The sequence below is a fragment of the Helianthus annuus genome, chromosome 14 (genome assembly GCF_002127325.2).
Source record: "Helianthus annuus cultivar XRQ/B chromosome 14, HanXRQr2.0-SUNRISE, whole genome shotgun sequence".
Classification (NCBI taxonomy): Eukaryota; Viridiplantae; Streptophyta; class Magnoliopsida; order Asterales; family Asteraceae; genus Helianthus; species Helianthus annuus.
This window is the reverse complement of record NC_035446.2, coordinates 167,627,673-167,650,010: the sequence shown is the minus strand read 5'-3', so window position 1 is coordinate 167,650,010 and position 22,338 is coordinate 167,627,673. Positions and strand designations below refer to the sequence as shown.

At 36.1% G+C, this 22,338-nt stretch overlaps 2 protein-coding genes across 4 annotated transcripts; one reads left to right on the top strand and one right to left on the bottom strand.

The window, feature by feature from the left end:
• The first annotated feature begins 4,780 nt into the window (after positions 1 to 4,780).
• LOC110904912 (arginyl-tRNA--protein transferase 1) lies at positions 4,781 to 9,662 on the top strand. 3 transcript variants are annotated; one of them, XM_022150777.2, is made up of 7 exons: positions 4,781 to 4,865; positions 5,798 to 6,108; positions 6,629 to 6,667; positions 6,810 to 6,960; positions 7,597 to 8,601; positions 8,703 to 8,919; positions 9,289 to 9,662. In XM_022150777.2, exons 2-7 carry the CDS (start codon positions 5,958 to 5,960, stop codon positions 9,397 to 9,399), a joined length of 1,674 nt encoding a protein of 557 aa, XP_022006469.1. In that variant the 5' UTR covers positions 4,781 to 4,865; positions 5,798 to 5,957; the 3' UTR covers positions 9,400 to 9,662. The 3 variants fall into 3 exon arrangements, with proteins under 3 accessions (XP_022006469.1, XP_035839415.1, XP_035839416.1); XM_035983522.1 differs by lacking the exon at positions 6,629 to 6,667; XM_035983523.1 differs by lacking the exon at positions 4,781 to 4,865 and having other exon boundaries at positions 6,008 to 6,108; positions 6,823 to 6,960.
• Positions 9,663 to 11,579: 1,917 nt separating this feature from the next.
• LOC110904909 (nuclear pore complex protein NUP88) lies at positions 11,580 to 17,145 on the bottom strand. The gene is made up of 9 exons (XM_022150775.2): positions 16,662 to 17,145; positions 15,931 to 16,082; positions 15,684 to 15,806; positions 15,453 to 15,597; positions 15,305 to 15,366; positions 15,008 to 15,224; positions 12,926 to 13,837; positions 12,148 to 12,397; positions 11,580 to 12,022 (listed from the first exon to the last, which is right to left on the bottom strand). The coding sequence occupies exons 1-9, from the start codon at positions 16,989 to 16,991 to the stop codon at positions 11,760 to 11,762; spliced, it is 2,454 nt and encodes an 817-aa protein (XP_022006467.1). The 5' UTR covers positions 16,992 to 17,145; the 3' UTR covers positions 11,580 to 11,759.
• Positions 17,146 to 22,338: the final 5,193 nt, after the last annotated feature.

The following is a 22,338-nucleotide window of genomic DNA, read 5'->3' as shown; positions in this document are numbered from 1 at the left end:
TACCCACCCACCGCGCAACGCGCGGATTTAATAACACTAGTTTTATAAATAGATTTTAAGGGTGTGTTTTTGTCGTTAAAAAACTAGTTTAAAAATATATATTAAATTATTACCCCAGTTCATGAATGATGGTAATAAATGACTACCCAAACCATTTTTAGTTATAAAAAAACAAATAAAAATGTGTTACGTTAAATTCTGGCCTATAAATTAACTCACAAACCCCTAAGTTTAGATACAAGAAAGTAAAATGGCATATCATACACCATCTCTTGAATTGGTATGGCTTCTCCTTCTTCTTATGATCGGAATCATGCCAATACCACAACCTTCGGCAGAACCATTCCCCAAATATACAGTGCATGTTGAAAGCTATAATCTTGATGGCCTGATGGTTGGTTGTGCAAGGGATGACCAACAACCTAGTTTTAAGACGATTAATAGTCGTCAAGAATACCTTCTTGAGTTTGATGACGATGCTCAATACTCTTGTGCGTTTAATTGGAAAAATCAACATATTAAATTTCCAGTTTTTAATCAAACTACTAGCAAGCTTTGCTCAGGAGGCATTATCAAAGATTGTTGGTGGCGAGCCTTGGAACATGAGTTTGAATTTCTTGAAAATGATTGGGTTGCAATGTATAATTGGTAAAATATTTTGATGTAACAAGAATGAAATAATATAAAAACTTTAAAATTTTGATGGCTTGTTTAATTTGAGTCTGTGTTTTCTTATAAAAATTTTGATGGCTTGTTTAATTTGGGTGTGTGTTTTATAATAAAAGTGAGTTGTTAAATATTTAAAAATGGGCAAACGAATCCTGAATTTACTTGGCAAACATATAGATATTTGGAATCAGGGGCGCAGCATAGTGAGGGCGGGAGGGGGTGACCGACCCCTGAACTTTTCACTCAGTTGTGGAGATTATGTAGTTTTCGTATAGAAATTTTTTGGTATGTATGTTTTTGACCCCTCTGTTTTATAGAATTTTTTGTGTATATACGTTTTCGACTCCCCGATCGGAATCTCAAGCTTCGCACTATTTGAAATAATTTAGTTCATACATATAATCTTCATATTGGCTTGCTTGAGGTAATTTAATTTCATACATATAAATCTCTTTAATGGCTTGCTTTCTTTGTTTTGGCGCATGAGTACTAAAAAGTTATTTTCTCCTAAAATATTATCCTTCTTTGTTTTCATACATATACAACCTTCTTTTCTCCTAAATTTATCTTTCTTGGCTTCTTGTTGAATTTTAGTGTTTAATTCTTACCCATATTATATTGGGATATTGGATTTTATCACCTCCAATTATTGGCTATTGGCCGCTGCCACCTCCAAATATCACTTTGACGATCGTCACCCCCAACTTAACATTTAGTGTGTTTTGTCACCAAATCGTTAACTGATCGTCAACTTTTGATTATGTTACTATACTTTTGGAGGTGTCATATGGATCTTAGGACACCCCCAAAAGTATAGTAATAAGATCAAAAGTTAGTGATCACTTAATGACGTGGTGACAGAATACACTAAGTGTTAAGTTGGGGGTGGCAGGCGTCATAGTGATAGTTGGGGGTGACAGCGGCCAATAGCCAATAGTTAGAGGTGATAAAATCCAATAACCCATTAAAAAAGAAAAAGAAAAAAAAAACATAAAAAACACTTCTACATTAGAGTCTCTATAGTAAAGAAAGATCTATAAAAAGCAAGGTATAACATATGAACATAGAGGCACATGTTAACGGACTATATTTTTGTTGTGACTTGTATGTTGGAAAGAGGAACAAAAGGTGGTGTTTGTTTTTTTCGTGGGAAAAGGTCTGCAGTGTGCGGACCACATCTGCAGGCATTTGCATGAGAAGAGGTGAACCAAAAGTCTGCAGTCTGTAAGGAGAGGAGGATTTGTTTTTTTACTTCTACAAAAACATCTTCTACACACACAACACACACACACAACACACCACAGAACTTCTCTCTCTCTCTCTGCCTTCATCTCCCCACCACCACCACCACAACCATCCATCGTCCACCGTCGCACCCACCATCACCCCGTCGCAACCACCACCACCACCACCTAACACTCAGCACCACCATCTCAGTTCCACCTTCTCCATCATCTACCACCTAACAACCAGCACCACCCCCGGAACTAAGCTCAGGTATGCGATGAAGATGATGGTGATGATGATGATAACATATGATGGTTTCGATTTGGGGGTCGATTTGGGGGTTTTGTTAGCGATCGATGATGATAATGATGATAACAGATGATGACGATTTGATTTGGAGGTTTTGTTAGCGATCGATTTGGATTTCGATTTGGGGGTTTTGGGAGCCGCACCAGCGGCGGTGGCAGGGAAGAAGGTGGAGGTGGTGGCGGAGACGTGGTGGCGGAGGTGGTAGCGGAGATGGTGGCGGAGACGTGGTGGTGGAGGTGGTGGCGGAGATGGTGACGGAGACGTGGTGGTGGAGGTGATGCAGGTCTGTGTGCAGGAGAAGAGGTGAGAAGAGGTCCGCAGACTTAAGGCCATGTCTGCGTGGGGAAAAGGTAAGGCAGACGTTTTTGATCTGCAGATCTTCCGGAAAACAAACAAGCTGCAGACTTCAAACATCTGCGCGCATCTGCGCAGCGCAGACATAAGTGGCCAGAAGTGCTTCTGGCCAAAAAAACAAACACCACCTAAGTGTTTTTGAGTATGATAAAGATAAAGATAAAGATAAAGATAGAGAGTTAGATGTGAGAGCTTTTTGAAAAATAAAGGAAATATAAAAAAAATGTTTTTTTAGTTGAATTTTATAGATATAGAAAGAGATGAAGCTCAAATGTAATTAAAATAACAAGTTCTGCCATGCTACTTGAAATCAACAATGTAATTTGGCTTTATTTCAGAACGTCCCGTCTATAATAAAACGTTTTTCTTCGTATGTAGCGTATATATAGAAATAGTGTATATAGAAATGAATCCAAGCGTATTTTTTATATTTGTAATAAAATCATTGAACATGATTTGCCACGTATGAACATTAATAGAAGGCTATACCACCCCCTTTCCTAATCCACTATGGTTTGTATGGATTAAACCATGACAACCATGGTCCTTCTTTCCATTTTTCAAGTAATCATTTCTTTTTTCTTTAGACAAATATAAATTAAAATAAGTGGCAAGGGCGTAGTATAGTGGGGCGGGAGGGGGCGGCCATCCCACCGAACTTTTCGCTCAGTAGTGGAGAGTATATGTAGTTTTTGTATAGAATTTTTTGGGTATATACGTTTTCAACCCCCCGTTTTATAAAAAAATTTGGGTGTACGTTTTCGACCCCCCGGTCGGAAATCTCAAGCTTCGCCACTGATGAGGGGATAGTGGTTTGGGTCATGACCACACCCTTAGGATAATGGTTTTGGATTGTGGATTAGAGGTGTGTGACATGGCATTGGCGTGGAGGGTCATGACCACACCCTATAGCATTATGTACGTGTTAGAATAAATGAGGCAACTTATCTTCTAGCCTATATATTCACTCAATAGATCTGATATTTACCTAAAAAATGTCTTGAAATTGTTGGTTTCTCCTTCTTATGATCGAAATCACACCGCCAGCTTTAGAAGCCGCATTCCCAAAAAATATGGTGCATGTTGAAAATTACCATCTTGATGGCCAGTGGCGAAGCTTGACCCGAATGACGGGGAGTCAAAAACGTATATACCTAAGAATTTCTATAGAACCGGGGGGTCGAAAACGTATATACCCAAAAATTTCTATACGAAAACTATATATATCACACTACTGAGCGAAAAGTTCGGAGGGTCAGGCGCCCCTCCTCGCCTCTTCTATACTTCGCCTCTGTTGATGGCCTAGTGGTTGTATTCGGAAGGGATAACGAACAACTTGATTTTAAACCGCTTTAACAATGGTGAAGAATACCTTCTTGTGCTTTTAGTTGGAAAAATAAACATAAAATTTCTAGTTTTCAATCGAATTCTTGGCAAGCTTTGCACCGAAGGCATTATCAAAGACTGTTGGTGGCGAGCCATGGAAAGTGAATTCATATTTCTTGAAGAAGTTTGGCTTACAATGTAAAACTATTTGCCTATTAATGTAGTAAAAACAAAACTAAATAAATGTAGTAAAAAACAAAACTAAAAAATAAAAAGTTTGATATTTTGATTGCTTGCCTAACAAGTATAGGTTTTCTTTGTCTTATAAAATCTAATTAATTGGTGAACATGTGCCTTTTAAAAATAGATATACAAAGCCTTTTCATATTTCATTGACGTTGAGATAATCATATTGTTAAAAGTATGAGACGAGCTGAGATTACATAAAACTTTTTAACTAAATAAGCTCAGGCTTTGGATAGAGAGACCATTATGCAACCCAACTAGGAATTAAAGGTGCACAAAAAGAACCCATTCCAGAACTGGAACCGGTTTGTAACCCAGAGCCGACCCGGTATAGGAACAAATGGTTTGGAACTGGTTTGAGAAACGCTCATTTGATTCCTGTTTGGAACCGAACCAAAAACGATCCTTTTCCACTTCGAAACCTGTTTGGGCAAAAACCGATTTCGACTCATTGACAAAAACCAAACCGGTTTGAAACCGAACCTATATGTGCTTAAAAACCGGTTTATGCACCTCTAGTACTCCTTTACTAGCAGGAATTAAGAGCTTAAGAAGCCCATGGTTTAACCCAATTAATAAGCCCATAATTCTAAATCAGGCCCACATTTTTAAATCAGTCTCTGATTCATCCTAAAGTCAAAAGTCAAAAGTCAAAATTGGAAGTTTAGAAGGTCAGCAGTTCTATTCTCTCAATTCACTGAGGTGACTACCAAGAATCAGAGACGAATCGAACGGTAAGTTTAACTAAATCTTGTGTTGGTTATATGCTTTTTAATTCAGCTGATTCAGTATGCTAAAGTTATACTTATCTATTTTGCTGATTATATGCATTTTATGACTAATTAAAATTACTTTCTATGATTCTATTGATTTTTTTTTGTAAATTGTTGCAAAAAAATTTATGAGAATTGATCTTTAGTTATTTTTTTTCTGGGTATTTTAGCAAGGTGGTTATTTCTTCCATTATTCATGTACGTTACTTTTAGTTTTTAATCTACTCCTTTTTTAATACATCTTTTTCGCTGCAAAATGTGGCAAATTAAAAATTAAAGCATGCCTGGTTTGAGTATGAACTAAAATAAATATGAAGTTATGAAAGGGGTGTTAAAAAAATCTGGATCCGAAACCGAATCTGAAATATCCGAAAATCCATATCCAAAATATCCGAAACTTCGGATACCTGAAAATCGGATAGTCCGAATTTGCAGATTCGGATTTCTAAAAAGTTCGGGTAATCGGATCACACGATATCCGAAAATTAAAACATAGTGTGTGTGTATTTTATGATTACTATGTTTAATTTAAATATAGTAAAAATATTAGAAAGTTGGAAAATAATCTCGCATTTGAACGTAGATTTATGAATGTTTTTTGTTTTCAATGTTGGAAATTTGGAAAATTGAATACATGTTTCGTCTTAATCTATGCACGAAATGGAATTTTTGTTTTTTTTATAAATTCGGATATCCATTTAAATATCTGAATCCGTAAAATTTCGGATACGGATTCGGATATTAATATTCACTATCTGAAATTTCGGATATCCAAAAAATGGATAATCCGATCTTGAACACCCCTAATTACGGAGTATTATTTCTGGGTTGAAAGTTGGTTCATTGAACTGTAACTACAAAGTTTTATGATAATTTCCGCTTGTAATCATCAGAGGAGGAATTTGCTGATTTCCAACTTCCAGATTCTTCATTCTTTGAAGATTTAAGTGTACATGAAAATGAAAATGATGATGGCAAGCAAATATTAGCCGTGACAGTGTCAATTTTTTATTTTGTCTATTGAAACGGAGATTTGAAAACGATCTTGTACATATGGCGGATAAGATGAATGTCAAGAGCGAAGCTAGCAGTAGCAGTAGTACCATTGACAATGGTAAAGACGAAAGCGTCATTGATGACTATGGTCACCTGAAAAGCTCTTGCGGTTATTGCAAATCTCGATCCAACACCAGTATTGCTCACGGTTAGTTTGTGGATTTCACTTACCAGTTAGGTATATAAATCTTAGCATGATTGAATAGGCTGGATAAAAACATCATGTTGCAACTTCAAGTATAACTTAAAACAAGAGTAGCCATTTACAAGTCTTTAATTTTTTTTTTTTTTTTTTTTTTTTTTTTTTTTTTTTTGAGGTTTCCATTTTCATAACCACCGAATCAAAGGTAAAAGTGACCTGATACTACTGAGAAGTGAGAGCATATGGGTTGTAAAGAACCATTAGTTGAATATTTAGTATATTAGCAAATAAAACTGAAAATAACATAACAGTGATACGATAAAAATAAAATCGCAACAGAACTTGCCAACTGACCACTACTACAACAGAACATATAATGTTCGATCATTTGAAGGATGTCGGCAATATGGGTTCTCTAAATAATTGTGCTTTTTTTGTCCTCCGAACGTATATGCAGCTAGAACATAAAATATACAGAGCTCTATCTGCATGTTTCAATTCAAATTTCGGTTTATTGATCTTGCAGGTTTATGGGCACACAGTTTGACTGTTCATGACTACCAAGGTTCGTATGTGTACTTTGTTGTGGTTAACTTGGTTTTAAAATGTGCGCATAATGCTTGATGCGCCCGTTGCGCTAATGAGAGCGCATAATGGTTATTATCAGAAGATTTTCATTATGATTTTTTTTTTGTTGTTGTTGACAGCTCTTCTTGACAGAGGTTGGAGGAGATCAGGTTGTATTCTCTACAAACCTGAAATGGAGAAAACGTGTTGTCCGTCTTATACAATTCGTTTGAAGGCAAGTGATTTCGTCCCTTCTAAAGAACAAGTTCGTGTAGCTAAACGAATGCAGAGGTAATTTAATTTAATTTTCTGAGATAGATACTCTGTATATTAATTTCTATAGGAATATTGGATTTTGATAATCTCAACTATTCGTCGTTGGCTGCCAACAGTCCCAACTTCAAAAATAATGACTGGCAGTCCCAACTATTAACATATTGGCCACCAATGGACCCCGACTAACAGAACCCTAACGTCGTTAGTCGCCGGAAAACCGTTTTTGTCCAGAAAAAAGGTTTCTAAAGGTCCGATCTAAGGTTACAAAGAGGTTTGAGACAAAAATGTTGAGTTTTCCGGCCAAAAAGTTGAGTTTTCCGGCGAAAAAGGAGTTTTCCGGCGAATTTAGTAATTGGTACTTTTACTCGAAAATGTTTCCCGAAGGTCCATAATAAGGTTACAAAGAAGTTCGGGACAAAAATGTTGAGTTTTTCGGCCAAAAATGAGTTTTCCGGTGACCGGAGACTAACGGCGTTAGGGTTCTGTTAGTCATGGCCCATTGGAGGCCAATATGTTAAAAGTTAAGACTGCCCGTGGTTATTTTTAACGTTGGAACCGTTGTCGGCCAACGACGAATAGTTGGGATTGTTAAAATCCAATATTCCATTTCTATAATAGTGGCATTCTATTATCTAATCAACTTGATTGTAGGTTTCTAGATGGTTCACTTAGTATCGAGAATTCAGATGAACAAAAGGACATCATGGTAGATAACCCTAACAGGTTACAATCAAACCGCATCGACCAAATGATCGACTATCTGTCTGACCAGATTAATTCAAGTGTACTAACATGCATAGAACAAGGGGAACTTCCTAGTGAAATTCAATTCCCTAAAGCTTCCGTCAAAAGTGTTGCACCAAACAAGAGGAAGTTACAAGCCGAAGAAGCTCAAGATCTTGTGTATACCTGCAACATTTCTTTTCAAATTGCCGCTGCTTTAAGGCGGCAGGCCCAAAAGAATGTTGGCACAGGAACAGATTCATCATTAGTTGCAGAAATGCTATCGAAACATTTAAATAAGTTAGCATCAGCTCTCAGTTTGTCTGTAAAAGCTTGCAATGGACATGTTAATTTCTATTGTGCTGAAACACAAGATGTAACAGTGGGAAAACATGTGGTTTCTCACGGGAGTTCTTCGAATAACCCTGAAAATTTTCAAGTCAAAAGACAGAATCTTGAGATTCGTCTAAAAAGGTCAACTTTTGACCGGGAAGAATATGAATTATACCGAAAATACCAGATTAAAGTGCATAATGATACACCAGATCATGTGACTGAAAGTTCTTACACGGAATTCTTGATCGACAGTCCATTAATATTTGTTCAACCAAATGGAGACGGTACTGTTCCGTCATGTGGGTTTGGTTCTTTTCATCAACAATATCTGGTTAATGGCAAACTGGTTGCAGTAGGTGTGATAGATATTCTCCCTAAATGTTTGTCTAGTAAATATCTATTTTGGGACCCTGATCTTGCGTTTTTGTCACTCGGTAAGTACTCAGCACTACAAGAAATAAATTGGGTCAAAGAAAGTCAAAGACAGTGTCCGATCTTGCAGTATTATTATCTTGGATACTATATTCACTCCTGCAACAAGATGAGGTATAAAGCAGCTTATCGTCCCTCTGAGCTTCTCTGTCCTCTTCGTTACGAGTAAGTTATTCTTTCAAAAGGCAGTCCAATTCGGGTTGAAATTTGTTAATAGTGGGTCAAACCATTAAACACTTGACTTTTAACAACACATGTACTTGCAGGTGGGTTCCGTTTGATACTGCTAAGAGGCTACTTGATAGAAAATCCTATGTTGTATTATCGGATTTTGCCATATTGCAAAATGAGTTGTCTTTGTTGCCTAATGCAAGTGAAGATCAAATTGAAGAAGAAGAAACCGCTAGTTTGATTCCTGCAAAAATGAGAAAAGATGCCAGCAATATTGTCATTGGTTTGAGGGGAAAGCATCTGAAGTATAAGGTATTGTTCTTCTTTCCTTTCTACATCTGAAGTTGGAAAAACGGACCGGTCGGGTGTGAGTTTGGGTCAAAACATGTACGTTGTTGTTGCGGGTCCAAACTAGACATGTCGGGCTGACTGGTGAATATGATCACCAACGTCTTTTACTTAGAATCTTGTAAACATTTAATGACAAATTTAGTGATTTTTGGCCCGTTTGAATCTTTTCGATTTTAGCTTATATATTCAAAACTGAACTAGTGAAATGCAGCAGCCCATTTCTTTGATATTGACACCTCTGAGCTGATTGTATCATTAGTTAAACCTTATCTGGCTGGCATGAAAGAGGGTTTATAATGAATATGTATATATTTTTTTTTGTTATTTAAGGATATACGACAAGCTTTTGGACCCAATGAACAACTGGAATGTCGATTGGATAAATACTTGACGGCTGTTGGTACTGATCTCTCTGAGCGAATGATTTACTCAATTGACTGATGCGTTCTTGAATCAAGTTAATTGTGAGAACAAGAAACGCTTCAAAAAGGTGGTTATTGTTGTTGAAGAAGATATGAGGTGTGCTAATAAAGGCGTTGTTTGGGTCTATGCGGGTCTGTTCGGAGACTAGAAATGGGCAAAATTTTAATATGATGTGTGCCAAAAAAATGTTATTATAAATGTATCACTATTATGCATGCATATTTATTTTTTTAAAGTAAAAAGGTATAAAATAAAAATTCTGAAGTTAATTTTTCTTGGCATCATTGGTTAAACGTTGTATTCGAGATAATCCAAGTCATAGTCAACATCTTGTGTGTAATCATGGCACAAAAGGGCATATTAGCGTTTTTCGACGACTTATAGGAGCTTGCCTTTGTTGCGACATATGCCCTAAGTTTATAGACCAAGCGGAGGAAAATGCTATAGGAACTAATGTGCACTCTAATACCGGGGAATGAGTATAATGCTCCAGTAACTTCTTTCGCAAGTATACATCTTGAAGAACATGATTTATGAGTTTTAATCACGGTAGGGAAACACACTCAAGATAGTTTCACAACGATTCGCAGGACATCTTAGGATCAATACCTTCTCCAGTAGAACATACCTTAGTTATTACTTTGTTTGAAACCTTTCTGTGCTAACAAAGTAATTGTTGCGTTTACATGCGGTGTTATTACTTGTGCTACGTTTAGTTTAAAATTTCGAGGACGAAGTCAATTTTAAGGATATATGGTGTGGAATAAAGACCTAGGGGCTTTACCGCTCCACGTAAGCGTCATGTATGCGCCCCATAAACAAGGTGCTTTATCATTACCTTGCACAGCATAGGATAACACCTCTTATAAAGCCCTTTTTACTATATTATAAAAAAGAAAAAAAAACAAATCTGATTGGTTTATGCATGTGGGCCCCATCAACTTTTTCTTCTCACGCCTTCTAAGGCTTTGGTGGAAGCCAAAGATAGCGTCCCCTTGGCTGAGACGGGGCGGTGTTGGGGGCGCCATTATGCCTAGGTGGTATGGGACGCTACCCCACACCGATTAGGCTAAGAAGGGTAGAGTTAAACCCACGTGGTCTCAAATAATCAAATTCATTAAGCTTTGGTTGACATCAAAAACAAATTTACTTTCTTGCTTATCCCACGATTTAAAGTAAGGGGTATATTGTCATTTTACATTTGCTTGTCCCACAATTTAAAGTAAGGGGTATATTGTCATTTTACATATTTTCATCAAAATTTGCATAGCGAAACTAATTTAATGTTTGGGTAGTCTTGGTCATGTAAAGTTTAATACTTGGACACCCATGGATTGATTTTGAATGGTGGATTATGTGTGATATCGTTATTCGTTAACCTACACACAAATATGCAAACTTGGTATCATGAATTGGGTATGGGTTATGTTTGGATCATGTGTGGTTTAATTGTGTTAGATTGATTGCTTCTCATTTCTTTGTTTTATTTATTTTTGTGTTTAGTTTGTTTGTTTTTACTATCATTTCCTTTTACCTTTTTCTGTTTGACTAAATAGCCATGAAGATTGATAATTGAGAGTTACCGTCTCTGTTGGCTAAGATTACATTTTGTAAATAACCTTTTTAATCATATCTATATGGCTAAATAGATAAAACTATGTAATCGTATTTGAAAAAGTAAAATACCACCACTGGCTCGGGCATACACGTCTTCGGTTGGGATGTGTCAAATTGGTATTCGAGAAATTTGGTATCATACCTCTTTACATGACCAATAATTTTAAACTAACTCTATTACCAAGGTTTAAACTTGGCACCTCCCCTCCAAGTGACATCCGCTTCTACCAAGTGTTAGCCCCACATTAACATAAATACCAACTAGGTTATAGACCCATGTATTACATGGGTTGAATAAATAAAATATCTTAATAAGTTAAAAGGTGATAAAATATCATATAAAATTGCTTAGAACCACTCGTAATCAAGAAAACCCTTTTTAATAAAGTTTTTGGGGGCTATATACGACTTATGTTGATTTTGATAAATTGTTTATCCGTGTGCAATAAGTGTGAACAGTGAAAGTAGAACTCCGAACAATTAAGGGGTTAAAAAACTTCTCTAACAACCATGGCCAGAACCAAGCTCCGTTTTGCCAGATTATTAGTATAAAAACGATATAATTATTCGAGAACATGATAATACTTCAAACATAACATTTTCTTCAAATTTCTTTAAGGGCATTCGCTAGGCACTTTTGCAGGTGTATGATCAACTCAAAACCAAAATGTCAACGCAAAAGTCAAAGCATTTCAACCAACCAAAAGCTAGTGATAACATAATTCTTGATTTCTAACAAGTTTGTAATAAGTTACCTTTCATCAACTTGAGCTTTCACGGTTTCTCAAAGCTGAATCCACAAGTTTGACTTTTTTGGTGTTCTCACTGTTGACTAAAGAAAGCTTAGCAATTGACGATTTGAGGTGGGCCATCTCATCTTCAGCATTACTCATTCTCCGCCCTGCAATCAGCCTTCTTTGATTCGGTCTTTTGCTTTGTGGAGAAGATGAATATCTTTTTATTCGACCATTTATAGCTTCTATGGTTGTGTGTAACGCATCTATTTCCACTCCTCTAAACTTGTCTGCATAAAACAAACAAAACCACGTTCAAAACGAGTCAAATAAAGAAAACTTTCCTAAAAGGGGAAACGGGTCAAACGGGTTGACTTGGTCAAACGGGTTGAATTACTATTTGAACACAACTTACCAAGCTCCATCTTGAACTCTCGCTCTGCTTTCGACAACGGTTTCTTGTGGATTCCCGGTAGGTTTCTTAGGTTTAACAACCGTTCTTCTAACAAACCATGAGTCTGAATTACGCGATCTATTCGGTTTTCCAAATTTTCTTGTTTCTCTTCTACTTTCGCTAGCTTTTGTTGTGCCTCACGTAACCGAGCATGTTGTTCATCAATTATTTTCTTTAGTTGCGGTCCATGGTGTTTGAGCTCAAAGTAAACCTAAGGAACCACATGAAATGAAACGTAACTTCAATAGACCAATTTATGAGTTAAAGGTCGATCGTGTCGGGTTGATAGGTTGGCGGGCTGAAATGTTCAACATGAACCCGACCCATATTATTATTCGGGTCAAAGATTTCAACCCTAACCCGCAGAAATATAAATGCGGGTCAACGCGAACCCGATCCGTTTAACCCTTTTTTTAAATGAGTCATGCAAATTGACGATTTATAAGCGAGTTGTTGGGTTTTAAACGAGTTATTGATAAAATGTTTAATGTTGAGTATGGGTGTGACAAGTAAATAATATAATGTATCAAAGTTAACATTATTATGACTAAGTTAGAAACAAAAAAAAATAAAGAAAAAAAAAAGTAAAAGTTTTTTTTATAGATAGTTAAACGGGTTAACGGGTCAACCCGAACCCGACCCATTTTTAAACGGGTCGTGTTAGTTAAGCCAAACCTGTTTTTTCATGTCGGGTTCGGGTCGGGTTGGCGGGTCGTGTTAAGAATTGCCGTCACCTTACCTTATGTGCATACTCAACATAGTTCTCATGAAAAAGCTTGAAGTACTGATGTAGCGTAGACCTCCCTTCAATAGAGTCAGCAGCAACAGGGTTCGGTGAAGTAGGTGGCACAATAACCACTTTCGGGCCCGCGAGTAATTCTTTACTTATAATAGTAGCATCTCCGGTAACCGTATTTTCTTCCAAACTTTCGAATTTCTTTTCTTTATCAGCACGAGCAGGAAGCAAAAGATTCCAACTTTCCATTCCGAGCACAATACATTCAAAACCAGACGTGAGCCCCACAATCCAACAAGATCCAAACGAATCTGCCAATGCCACAAAACCATATAACGAAGACACCGAGGATTCCACCTGGCACGTGTTAAGAACCGACTGTACAGTTGGCGGTCTCATGTCATCATCTATCCCGTTTTTCTGATTAGTGAAGGGAAGAAAATGCAACACTATTGAATCCACACCTCCATCATGAACACAATATATTCGCTCGGGAATAAGTGGATCGTTAAACAATGATATTACAGAACCAGTATCCGTTTTTCCAGGTAGGGCTAAATCAACAGTACCCAACTTTAACAATGGCGGTGAGTGACCCAACCAAATATTTTTATCAGACGATTGTTCAAATGACACAACGGATTCCTCATTGGAATGTGTTTCGCAAATCATGGCGAAACCAACGACTCGTTTTTGCAAATCGACAGAAATACGGGGATGGTTACCCACCATCCAAACGGGCTGTATTTCATCAGCTAATGCATCTATCTGTAACTGTCCACCACTCCAAACTGTAACGAGAACGGAATCTTTGCTTACAGCCTTGTAGAGAAAACTGACAGCTCGGCCGTCACACTCGGTAACTTTGAACTCAGAATCTTCTTCGTTTCCATGGTAAACTTTATGAAGAGGCCCCTATATTTTTAAAAAATTTGTGTGACGTTTCGCTTAAATAATCTAGTATATTAACTTGGCAAACTAAGAGACTACAAAGATTACACCGATAGTTAGGGGTGTTCAAAAAACTCGTGGCTCGTAGCTCGCTCGACAAAAACTCGAAGAAAGCTCGGCTCGAAATTGGATCGGTTGTAAATGAGCCAGCTCGGCTCGGCTCGGTTTGTAAACGAGCCGAGCTCGAGCTTGGCCTGGCTCGGCTCGTGAGCTCGTGAGCTGGCTCGATAAGGTTTACATCCTTCATTTTTTTGTCCCACATCGCTTACAAAACAAAAACTAAGGGAGTATCTCTCCTATAAAAGAAGGTAAAGTCAATGTACAAATTGAATTAACTATTTATACTTGCATATTTAGCTATATGGTTAAATTAAATGGCAATTATGGCCCTTAGTCTATGAACAAATTCATTTTTAAGGGCTTTTTAAGTAGTAAATTTTGCGGTTTTTTGTTAGTTCGAGCTAGATCGAGTCGAGCCGAGTTAGCTCGAATTCTAATCGAGTCGAGCTCGAGCCTCAAATCTCAGCTCAAGTTGAAATTCGAGCTCGAGCCGAGCCAGCTCGAATCGAGTTCGAGCCGAGCTCGAGCTAGGTCTAGCTCGGCTCGACTCGGCTCGACTCGGCTCATTTACAGCCCTACCAATAGTCCTTATGGTTTATTGAACGTAACACCTTTGAGTTCTAACTTTTTTTTGTAACGGGTTCAGGTTCTACGGTTTAAAATTTGTAACACCTTTGAGTGTTAAAGCTAACGGCCGTTAATTTTTCTGTTAAATCAGTGTAAAATGACTAAAATACCCTTATATAAATTTTTACAAATACCTCTATAATATATATTTTTTACAAATATAATGAGTTTTATATTTTTTTAGAGTTGATTACAAATATAGTCCTTGTGGTTTATTGAAATTAACATCTTCGAGTACTACTAGAAAATTATAAAAGGGTATTTTAGTCATTTTACACTGATTTAACAGAAAAATTAATGACAGATAGCCTTCATACTAAAAGGTGTTACAAAATCGAAACCATAGAACCTGAACCCGTTACTAAAAAAGTTAGTACTCAAAGGTGTTACGTTCAATAAACCACAAGGACTATCTGTGTAATTAACTCAAGAGTTAAAAAGGGATACCTGTAACGAAACTGATGCATCAAATGGAGCATAAGGATGGGATTTTAGAGCAGGTTGGGTCCCACCTTCCGCTGCTTGTCTAGCCAACTCGGGAAACGTGGCTTCTAACCAAGAAACTGCCAGAGTGGCATTACCAACGGCTTTTGCGCTACCAGATTTTAGTCCGAATGTCTGAGCATCACTATATATCTCCAATACAGACTCCCATTTGTACACACTGTAACGACATAAATAAATAAATGAAATCAGACCATCTTGTTTAAAAGCGAACCTATATAATTACAACGTTACACCTACCTCCCAAAAGGAACAACCGGACAAAGGATGTAAATCGCACCATCACTAAACAAAACAAAAACCTGCAGAATCAATCATAATGAGTTGTTAAGCAATCCGTATAACAAAAACATGTCGTAACTAAACAAATATTTAAAAGTCAGCATACGCTAAATCGATCCCACAAATGATCGCCACCAAAAGAAAAGTCAACAGGGCATATTGATGAAGCATTCCTTGATCTACCACGTACAACTGGCTGTAAGTAATACTCTTGCTCTGGTTGCTCAATAGCAGAGGACAGATCATAAAGCCTACAGTAACGGTCATAAATTACAGTTAAATGAAAATACCAGTGAGACCTGAAAACCGAACCAAACTGCTGATTTAGAGTGTAGACCTGAAAACCGAATCCGAAGACAGAATTCCAAGATGAGTATCACTATAAGGGTGCCATGATACTTTTAAAGTCCGTATGGCATTGTTCGTGTTGAGGTAGAGATCTGAGCCGACGAATACTGTCCTGCAGATCAGTAGAACAAAAATGATTTCAAAACCGGTGCAATGTTGTCACACAAATAAAAAGGTAACATCCTAAAGCTTGAATAACAGAAACAATTTAGATTAAATACTTTATATTTTACTACCTGCATATAACAGCACTATCTTTTGACGAAGAACGCCCATACAGGTACATAACACATAACCCATTCGATCCTTCTAAAAGTAAAGCCGACCCATGTCTGTTGATAGTAATTCTACCTACCACGAAATTGAGCTCCACATCAGTTCGCAACACCTATAATGTACAAAACAGCAAGAATGAAAACAAGCGCAAACATGATAACCTATATGTTTGTAACTACAACAAAACAAACGAACAACAATCGATAGCCAAACCTCAAAATATAATACTAGAAACCAAACATTCTCAGATACAGGGCTGGAAAAACAGGTCTTATCGTGTTTGAGGATATAAAACTAGAAGGCTAGGCTTCATCATTTCTTCTTCGTGGTACGTAAAACTTACAATTGTGTTATAGACATGTGTTATAGAGTAGTGGAACAAGTCGTATTCATGTTTGATACTTGTGTTAATTGCGCCGTCGACATTCTCTTAACATTATAACAAGACGCAATTAACACAGGTATCAAACAAAAATCCGAACTCGTTCAACTACTCATAAGTTTTACGTACCACGAAGAAGAAATGATGCAGCCTAGCCTCCTAATTTTAATTATTAGCACACTCTCAGGTAGTTAAATTGACAACTCCTGCAAAACCCTAATTCCTATTTCTTTAGCATTATTTCACATAGCCAGTGCATTTTGAATGAAAAACATGTTAAGCAGATACTGATGAATCCTATTATATGACCTTTGAAGGGGAAGCAGCGAGGACTGAAGTCGGATCCGGTTCACCGAACCGGAGAGAAATACGATGAAGCGATTGCGTATTTAAGTCCCAGTAGTAGAGGCGAGAAGCACCGTCCCAAGCCATCAGATTCCGGTTCCTCGGAGCATCATTCGCCGCCGTTGGAGTGGAGAAAATCGGGTGGTTCTGAAGAGGAAGCCATTCGACCTCATCGTTGGCCGGAGTAGCGGATGACGGCGACCGTGACAGTGACTGTGAGTGTGAGTTTGAGTGTGACGGTGGTGTTAGGGCTTCTTTGGTGTTTGGTTCCGGTATATCGAAATTAAACCTCATTCTTCGCCGGAATCTCTCTCTCACACAGACGCTCGGTTAGGTTACGTCGGTGAAGTTCAAATCCCTCCTTTTTTTGTAGCTTAAACTGTGAACTGCGGGATTATTGGATAATCCTCGAACCGTTTTGGCTCTTGGTATCAATCGGGTTTGGTTGATGGGTTAGTAGGGTTAGCGAGTTGAAATGTGAAACGCGAACCCGAACCCAATTAGTATTATTATTTGTGTCAAAGATTTTAATCCTAACCAGCACCATATAAATTGAGGTCAACTCAAACACAACTCGTTTAACCCGTTTTATAAAACGAGTCATAGATGTTGATGAGTTATAAGCGGGTTGTTAGATTGTAAGCGGCTTATCAGTAACGTGTTTAATGATAAGTATAAGTGGGATGAGTAGATAATATGATGTGACAAAAGTAGCATTATTGCGACTAACCATATAAAATGGAAAACGGAAAAAAACGAAAAAGAGTTACACAGATGGTTCTTGTTGTTTACTAAAATTTTGGATTTGGTCCCTTATCTTTCCAAAAGTACACAAAGTGTCTCTATGATTTGTACTTTATAACGCATTTATTCCCCGGTTTTTTTTAAAAGTACATGGATGGTCCCTATGGTTTGTTCTTGTTGTAACGCATTTAGTCTCTAACTTGGACATGCTAAAACTTTTAGATTTGTTGGTTGTGGACTAAATGCGTTAGAAGCTGCAAACCATAGGAGCCATACGTGTACTTTTGGAAAACTGAGGACCAAAGCCAACGTTTTGGTAAACCATACAGACCATCCATGTTCTTTTAGAAAACTAGGGATCAAAACCAAAATTTTGGTAACCATATACATCGGTTAGGCAAAAAGCTCTTTGGTGTTTAAGCTCATTTGATGGTAGTGTGGTACTACATTCAGTTATGTTTCTCATTTCGCTTAATTATGTCAGTTAAGTTAGTTGTTAACTGAATCTTATCTTATATAACATAAAAACAAATCACAGTGCATTTGATAAATAACTAGTATGCAATAGCATTTGATAAATTATTACTATGCAATATGCAATAACAAGTATATGAAAATACACATGATAAATATAAACTGGTCGATCATGACCAACTCCACTTGATTTTTTTTTTTTTTTTAATTTTATTGATTTTTAACTATAAGGTTCTTATAGTCATTTCATCTTACATAAGCATTTTTTTTCAACTTTGATTAGGGAAAATAATTGAACGTGTTATTATTTAGTTAGCAAGTGAATATCATATCTGCAATTTAAAAATAAAATCACCACAAATCAATATACGACCTTACCACAACGATCATCGATTAAATTTACTCAAAAAGTTGGCTTTAAATTAAAAATTAATTAAAGATGAAATTTCGTGGTTGAATTAGTTTTCAATAACTATGGTATCACACCGATATTGATCAGAAACAATGTTTTTATATGTGATTTTTACAGATTGAAAATGCGAAAGCTTATAGAGTTTTGTTCGTCAGTGTGTATTAGGGATGAGAAATTTCGGACCGAATACCGGTACCGGCTAAACATATCTAGTACGGTATTCGGTTTTGAATTTAGCTCAATTAGGTATTGGTACTATTCGGTACGGTATTGGTTCGTGACTTTTGACGGTACCGTACCATAGCGTCACCGACCTATCATATACAGTACGGTATTCGGTTTTAAATTTAGTCAAATTTTGGTATCGGTATTGTGCAGATCATATTGTGTGGTACGGTACTAGTTCGATACGATATTAATACCGATTGCATCGCACTGTGTCAAGCGGGTTCAGCAGGTGGTAAGTAGTAACACTGCGCATGTTAAAGGGCAGAATTTTGTGTTTAGCAGGGTAGAGTTTGCTATTCAGAAGGGGGTAGCGGCGTAGCTTGTTGCTCATCTACCTGTCATTAGTCTGTAATCGTCTCTGTCTCTGATTTAATGAAAATTTTTCTTTGAAAAAAAAATTACTTGGGCCAAGCAAAGTCAAAACATGTTTAAACTTTATGGACTTTTTGTCCAGCACAATGAATAGTAGCAAGCCCACTTGCTATTTGTAGAATTGTAGTTTCATACTATATTGAGTTACTGGTTATTTGTTTGTTTCATACAATTTTGTTTTTACTTGGGGCCAATAGAAGTCAAAACATGTTTATAGTATGGGCCGATGAAAAACTTAAAACGCAGCCCAACTGCTATTTGTTGTTTTATTACTATTTTGATTATTTGTAGGGAATAGGCCGAGCTACTCGAGATCCGCTTGAGAAAAAGCTCAAATGAGCCGAGCTTAAACGGGCTCGAGCTTAATAAACAAGCTCGTTTAATAACCGAGCCCGAGCTTCCCTAATCGAGCTCGAGCCGTGTCGCGAGCCTAAACGAGCTTGTTGTTTATATATATTTTTTATTAATATATTAAATATATATATTTAAATACTAATAATAAATATTTATATATTTATGAAAAAAATGAGTAAACTGTCATTTTGGTCCCTGAGGTTTGGTCACTTTTACCACTTTAGTCCAAAAGTCAAATCTTTTGAATCTGGGTCCATGTGGTTTCAATTTTATTGTCATTTTGGTACAAAAGTAAAATCAGCTCAGATTTCTCAAATAAAATCTTGTTATTTTGTCCTTTTCCTCAGGGGCAAAATGGTCATTATAAATTTTATTATAACAATTTTTAATTAAAATAATACAATTAAATATTGTGATTTGACCTTATAAAAGCAGTTCCCTCAAATTAATTTGGATATGATAAATGAGCCGAGCTCGAGCTTGAAAAATTACCTACGGAACAAGCACGAGCTTTCATAAGTGAAAGAACTCGAACTCGGGCTCAGCTCGGCTCATTTACACCCCCTAGTTATTTGTTTAATGGACCCACCTCGTAACACCAACCCATGAAGCCAATTTGAGTCCAATTATGTTGTATGACTACCCTAAAACATGAAGATGCATGTCCCCCACTGCTAATAATCTAATTAGGGAACACTCAAGATCACCTAAAAAAAAGTGGCACAAGTTGGTTATGCCACTCTGGTTCCTAATCATGTTCCAAACACATTACCCACTTCAATCTTTATATATGCTGATGTGGGTTTTTGTTTTATTATTAGAACCTAATTATACTACTTGGGTAAGCATGTCTCATAGTCTAACTGGATAATCTTTATCTCATCCATCCAACCATTGATCAACTGTCATACAATTTTTTATATAATAAAAAAGTTTTATAAACAACTTTATGTTGAATTCCAGATAGTCAGATAGACCTGCTTCATAAAGTTTTTATCTTTACATAATAGGACCATTATTCCCTTTATGAAAGCCAGTGTATGTGCAAATTTTTGGCTCAACTTTGTAGATTATCTTTTTTATATAAACAGCAAAGCAAATTCGATGCTTTTTGAGGATTATATTAATTGGTATTGTTTTTTGTCATCGAGTCATTGTGATGCAAGATATTATCCTTGTTGCTTTTTATTTGAGAATATCCATCCCATTTGATGTTTTCTTGTCATATGCGGATATGCTAAAAAAATAAAAATAAAAAATAGATATTTTCATTTGTATAAAGTGTGCCAAAGGTTTTGGACTATTGTCAGATCAATCTGATTGTTAAAACTGATGCACAAACAAGATTGTGATTCACGAAAAGTTAAATATGTCTAGCAAAAGAGGTAGTTTAATCCGTGGTTTTAATCTTCTATTTTTAACGGCTAATTTCACTGGCTCAGGTTTGAATTTGAGTCTGGCACCAAAGTGACTTTGCGTGTTACCACTAGGATATAACCCAAGTGGCTTTTTTAATCTTATATGACTTTCGATTAAAAATTATATCATAAAATCTAGAGTTTATTCCTTTTTTAATGTAATGTTAGCTACTTTATTATCTATTATAGTCATGAAATCTAGATTTTATATTTGATTTATCTTTAAGTTTGTTTGTTAGTCATTATTATATCTCAAATTTAAAAATAATGCTAGCTATTAACATTTTGATCACTATCTCATTTTCTTGTAATTTGATTATACCTTTATAAATTATATCTAAAGAGATAGAATCATGGTTGATCAATATATGAAGACCTCAAATTCTTTTATCATTAGTGTTGCTAACTTGCTATAATGGTGTATCTAACAATTGCTTTTGGCGTGCTTTTTTCCACGCCTTGCTTCTTTTTGTTTGTTCAATACCCTTTATCTTCCTTTTGTTTGTCTAATAAGATTTTTTGATGGTTTTTTTATTAATTTTATTACATCTCTTTTAACATAATGCCCCCAATGCCCCCATCCCCACTAAACCCATTTTAGAAAACGCTCCATAATGCTTCATTACTGACTGGACTGCCACATAACGCAAAACGTCCAAAGGTAAAGGCATTACCACTAAACATGGTGTTAGCATGCTAGATATCCAAAATTCATTTTGGTATTTGTTTTTTTATTATTATTATTTTGAACAGCAACTGTCATTTTGGTATCTGGTTGGATTACTGATTTAATGTTTATGTTTCTACTTGAGAAATATAAAAGATTTTGACTATACTCGTGTCAATTTTAAATGATCATATGTCTGAATATTTGTCCGTATCTATTCAAAACTTTGGAAAGTTTGAAAATATCTAAATTAAAAATTAATACCACATCAAATATGGATCTGGCAAAGGAATGAAAAAACAAACAAAACCAAACCATATTAGGGGGTGTTTGGGGTTGAGTTTTGAAAATAGATTATGCGTTTTGAATAATCAGAATCAGATAATTAGCTGTAACAAAACGTGCTGCAGAAAGATAGTGTTTGGATTTGATTATGTTGTTTGATATCACAATAATCAGATAATCAACATTGTTTGGATTTGATTATGTTGTTTGATATCACAATAATCAGATAATCAACTATTTGAGTGTTTGGCAAGTATATATATTTCAAAAAAATAAATAAGTGAAAACGTAAATAATCAGTTTTTGGATTATCACGTTTTCCTGCAGCAAGGGGTGACCTACTTATGGATTATCACGTTTTGAACTCTACAAAACGTAAAAAATCACTTTTTATTAATTTTTTACCAAACACTCAAAATAGATTTTTTGCGATTTCAAAACACAATAATCAAATAATCAGGTTGAAAACGCAATCTCAAACACCCCCTTATTCTATTATCAAAACATACCAGAAAGAAAACTATAAATTAATGATTAAAAAACATGAGTGCTTTAATATTTACGTTTTTGTCAATTATACATATCAAAACAAAGTGGGCATGAACAGTAAAAGTCTTTTTTTAAAGATTTATTTTTTTTAATATTACACATATTTTATTTAGTGTTCATTATATTTTTTTATTAATA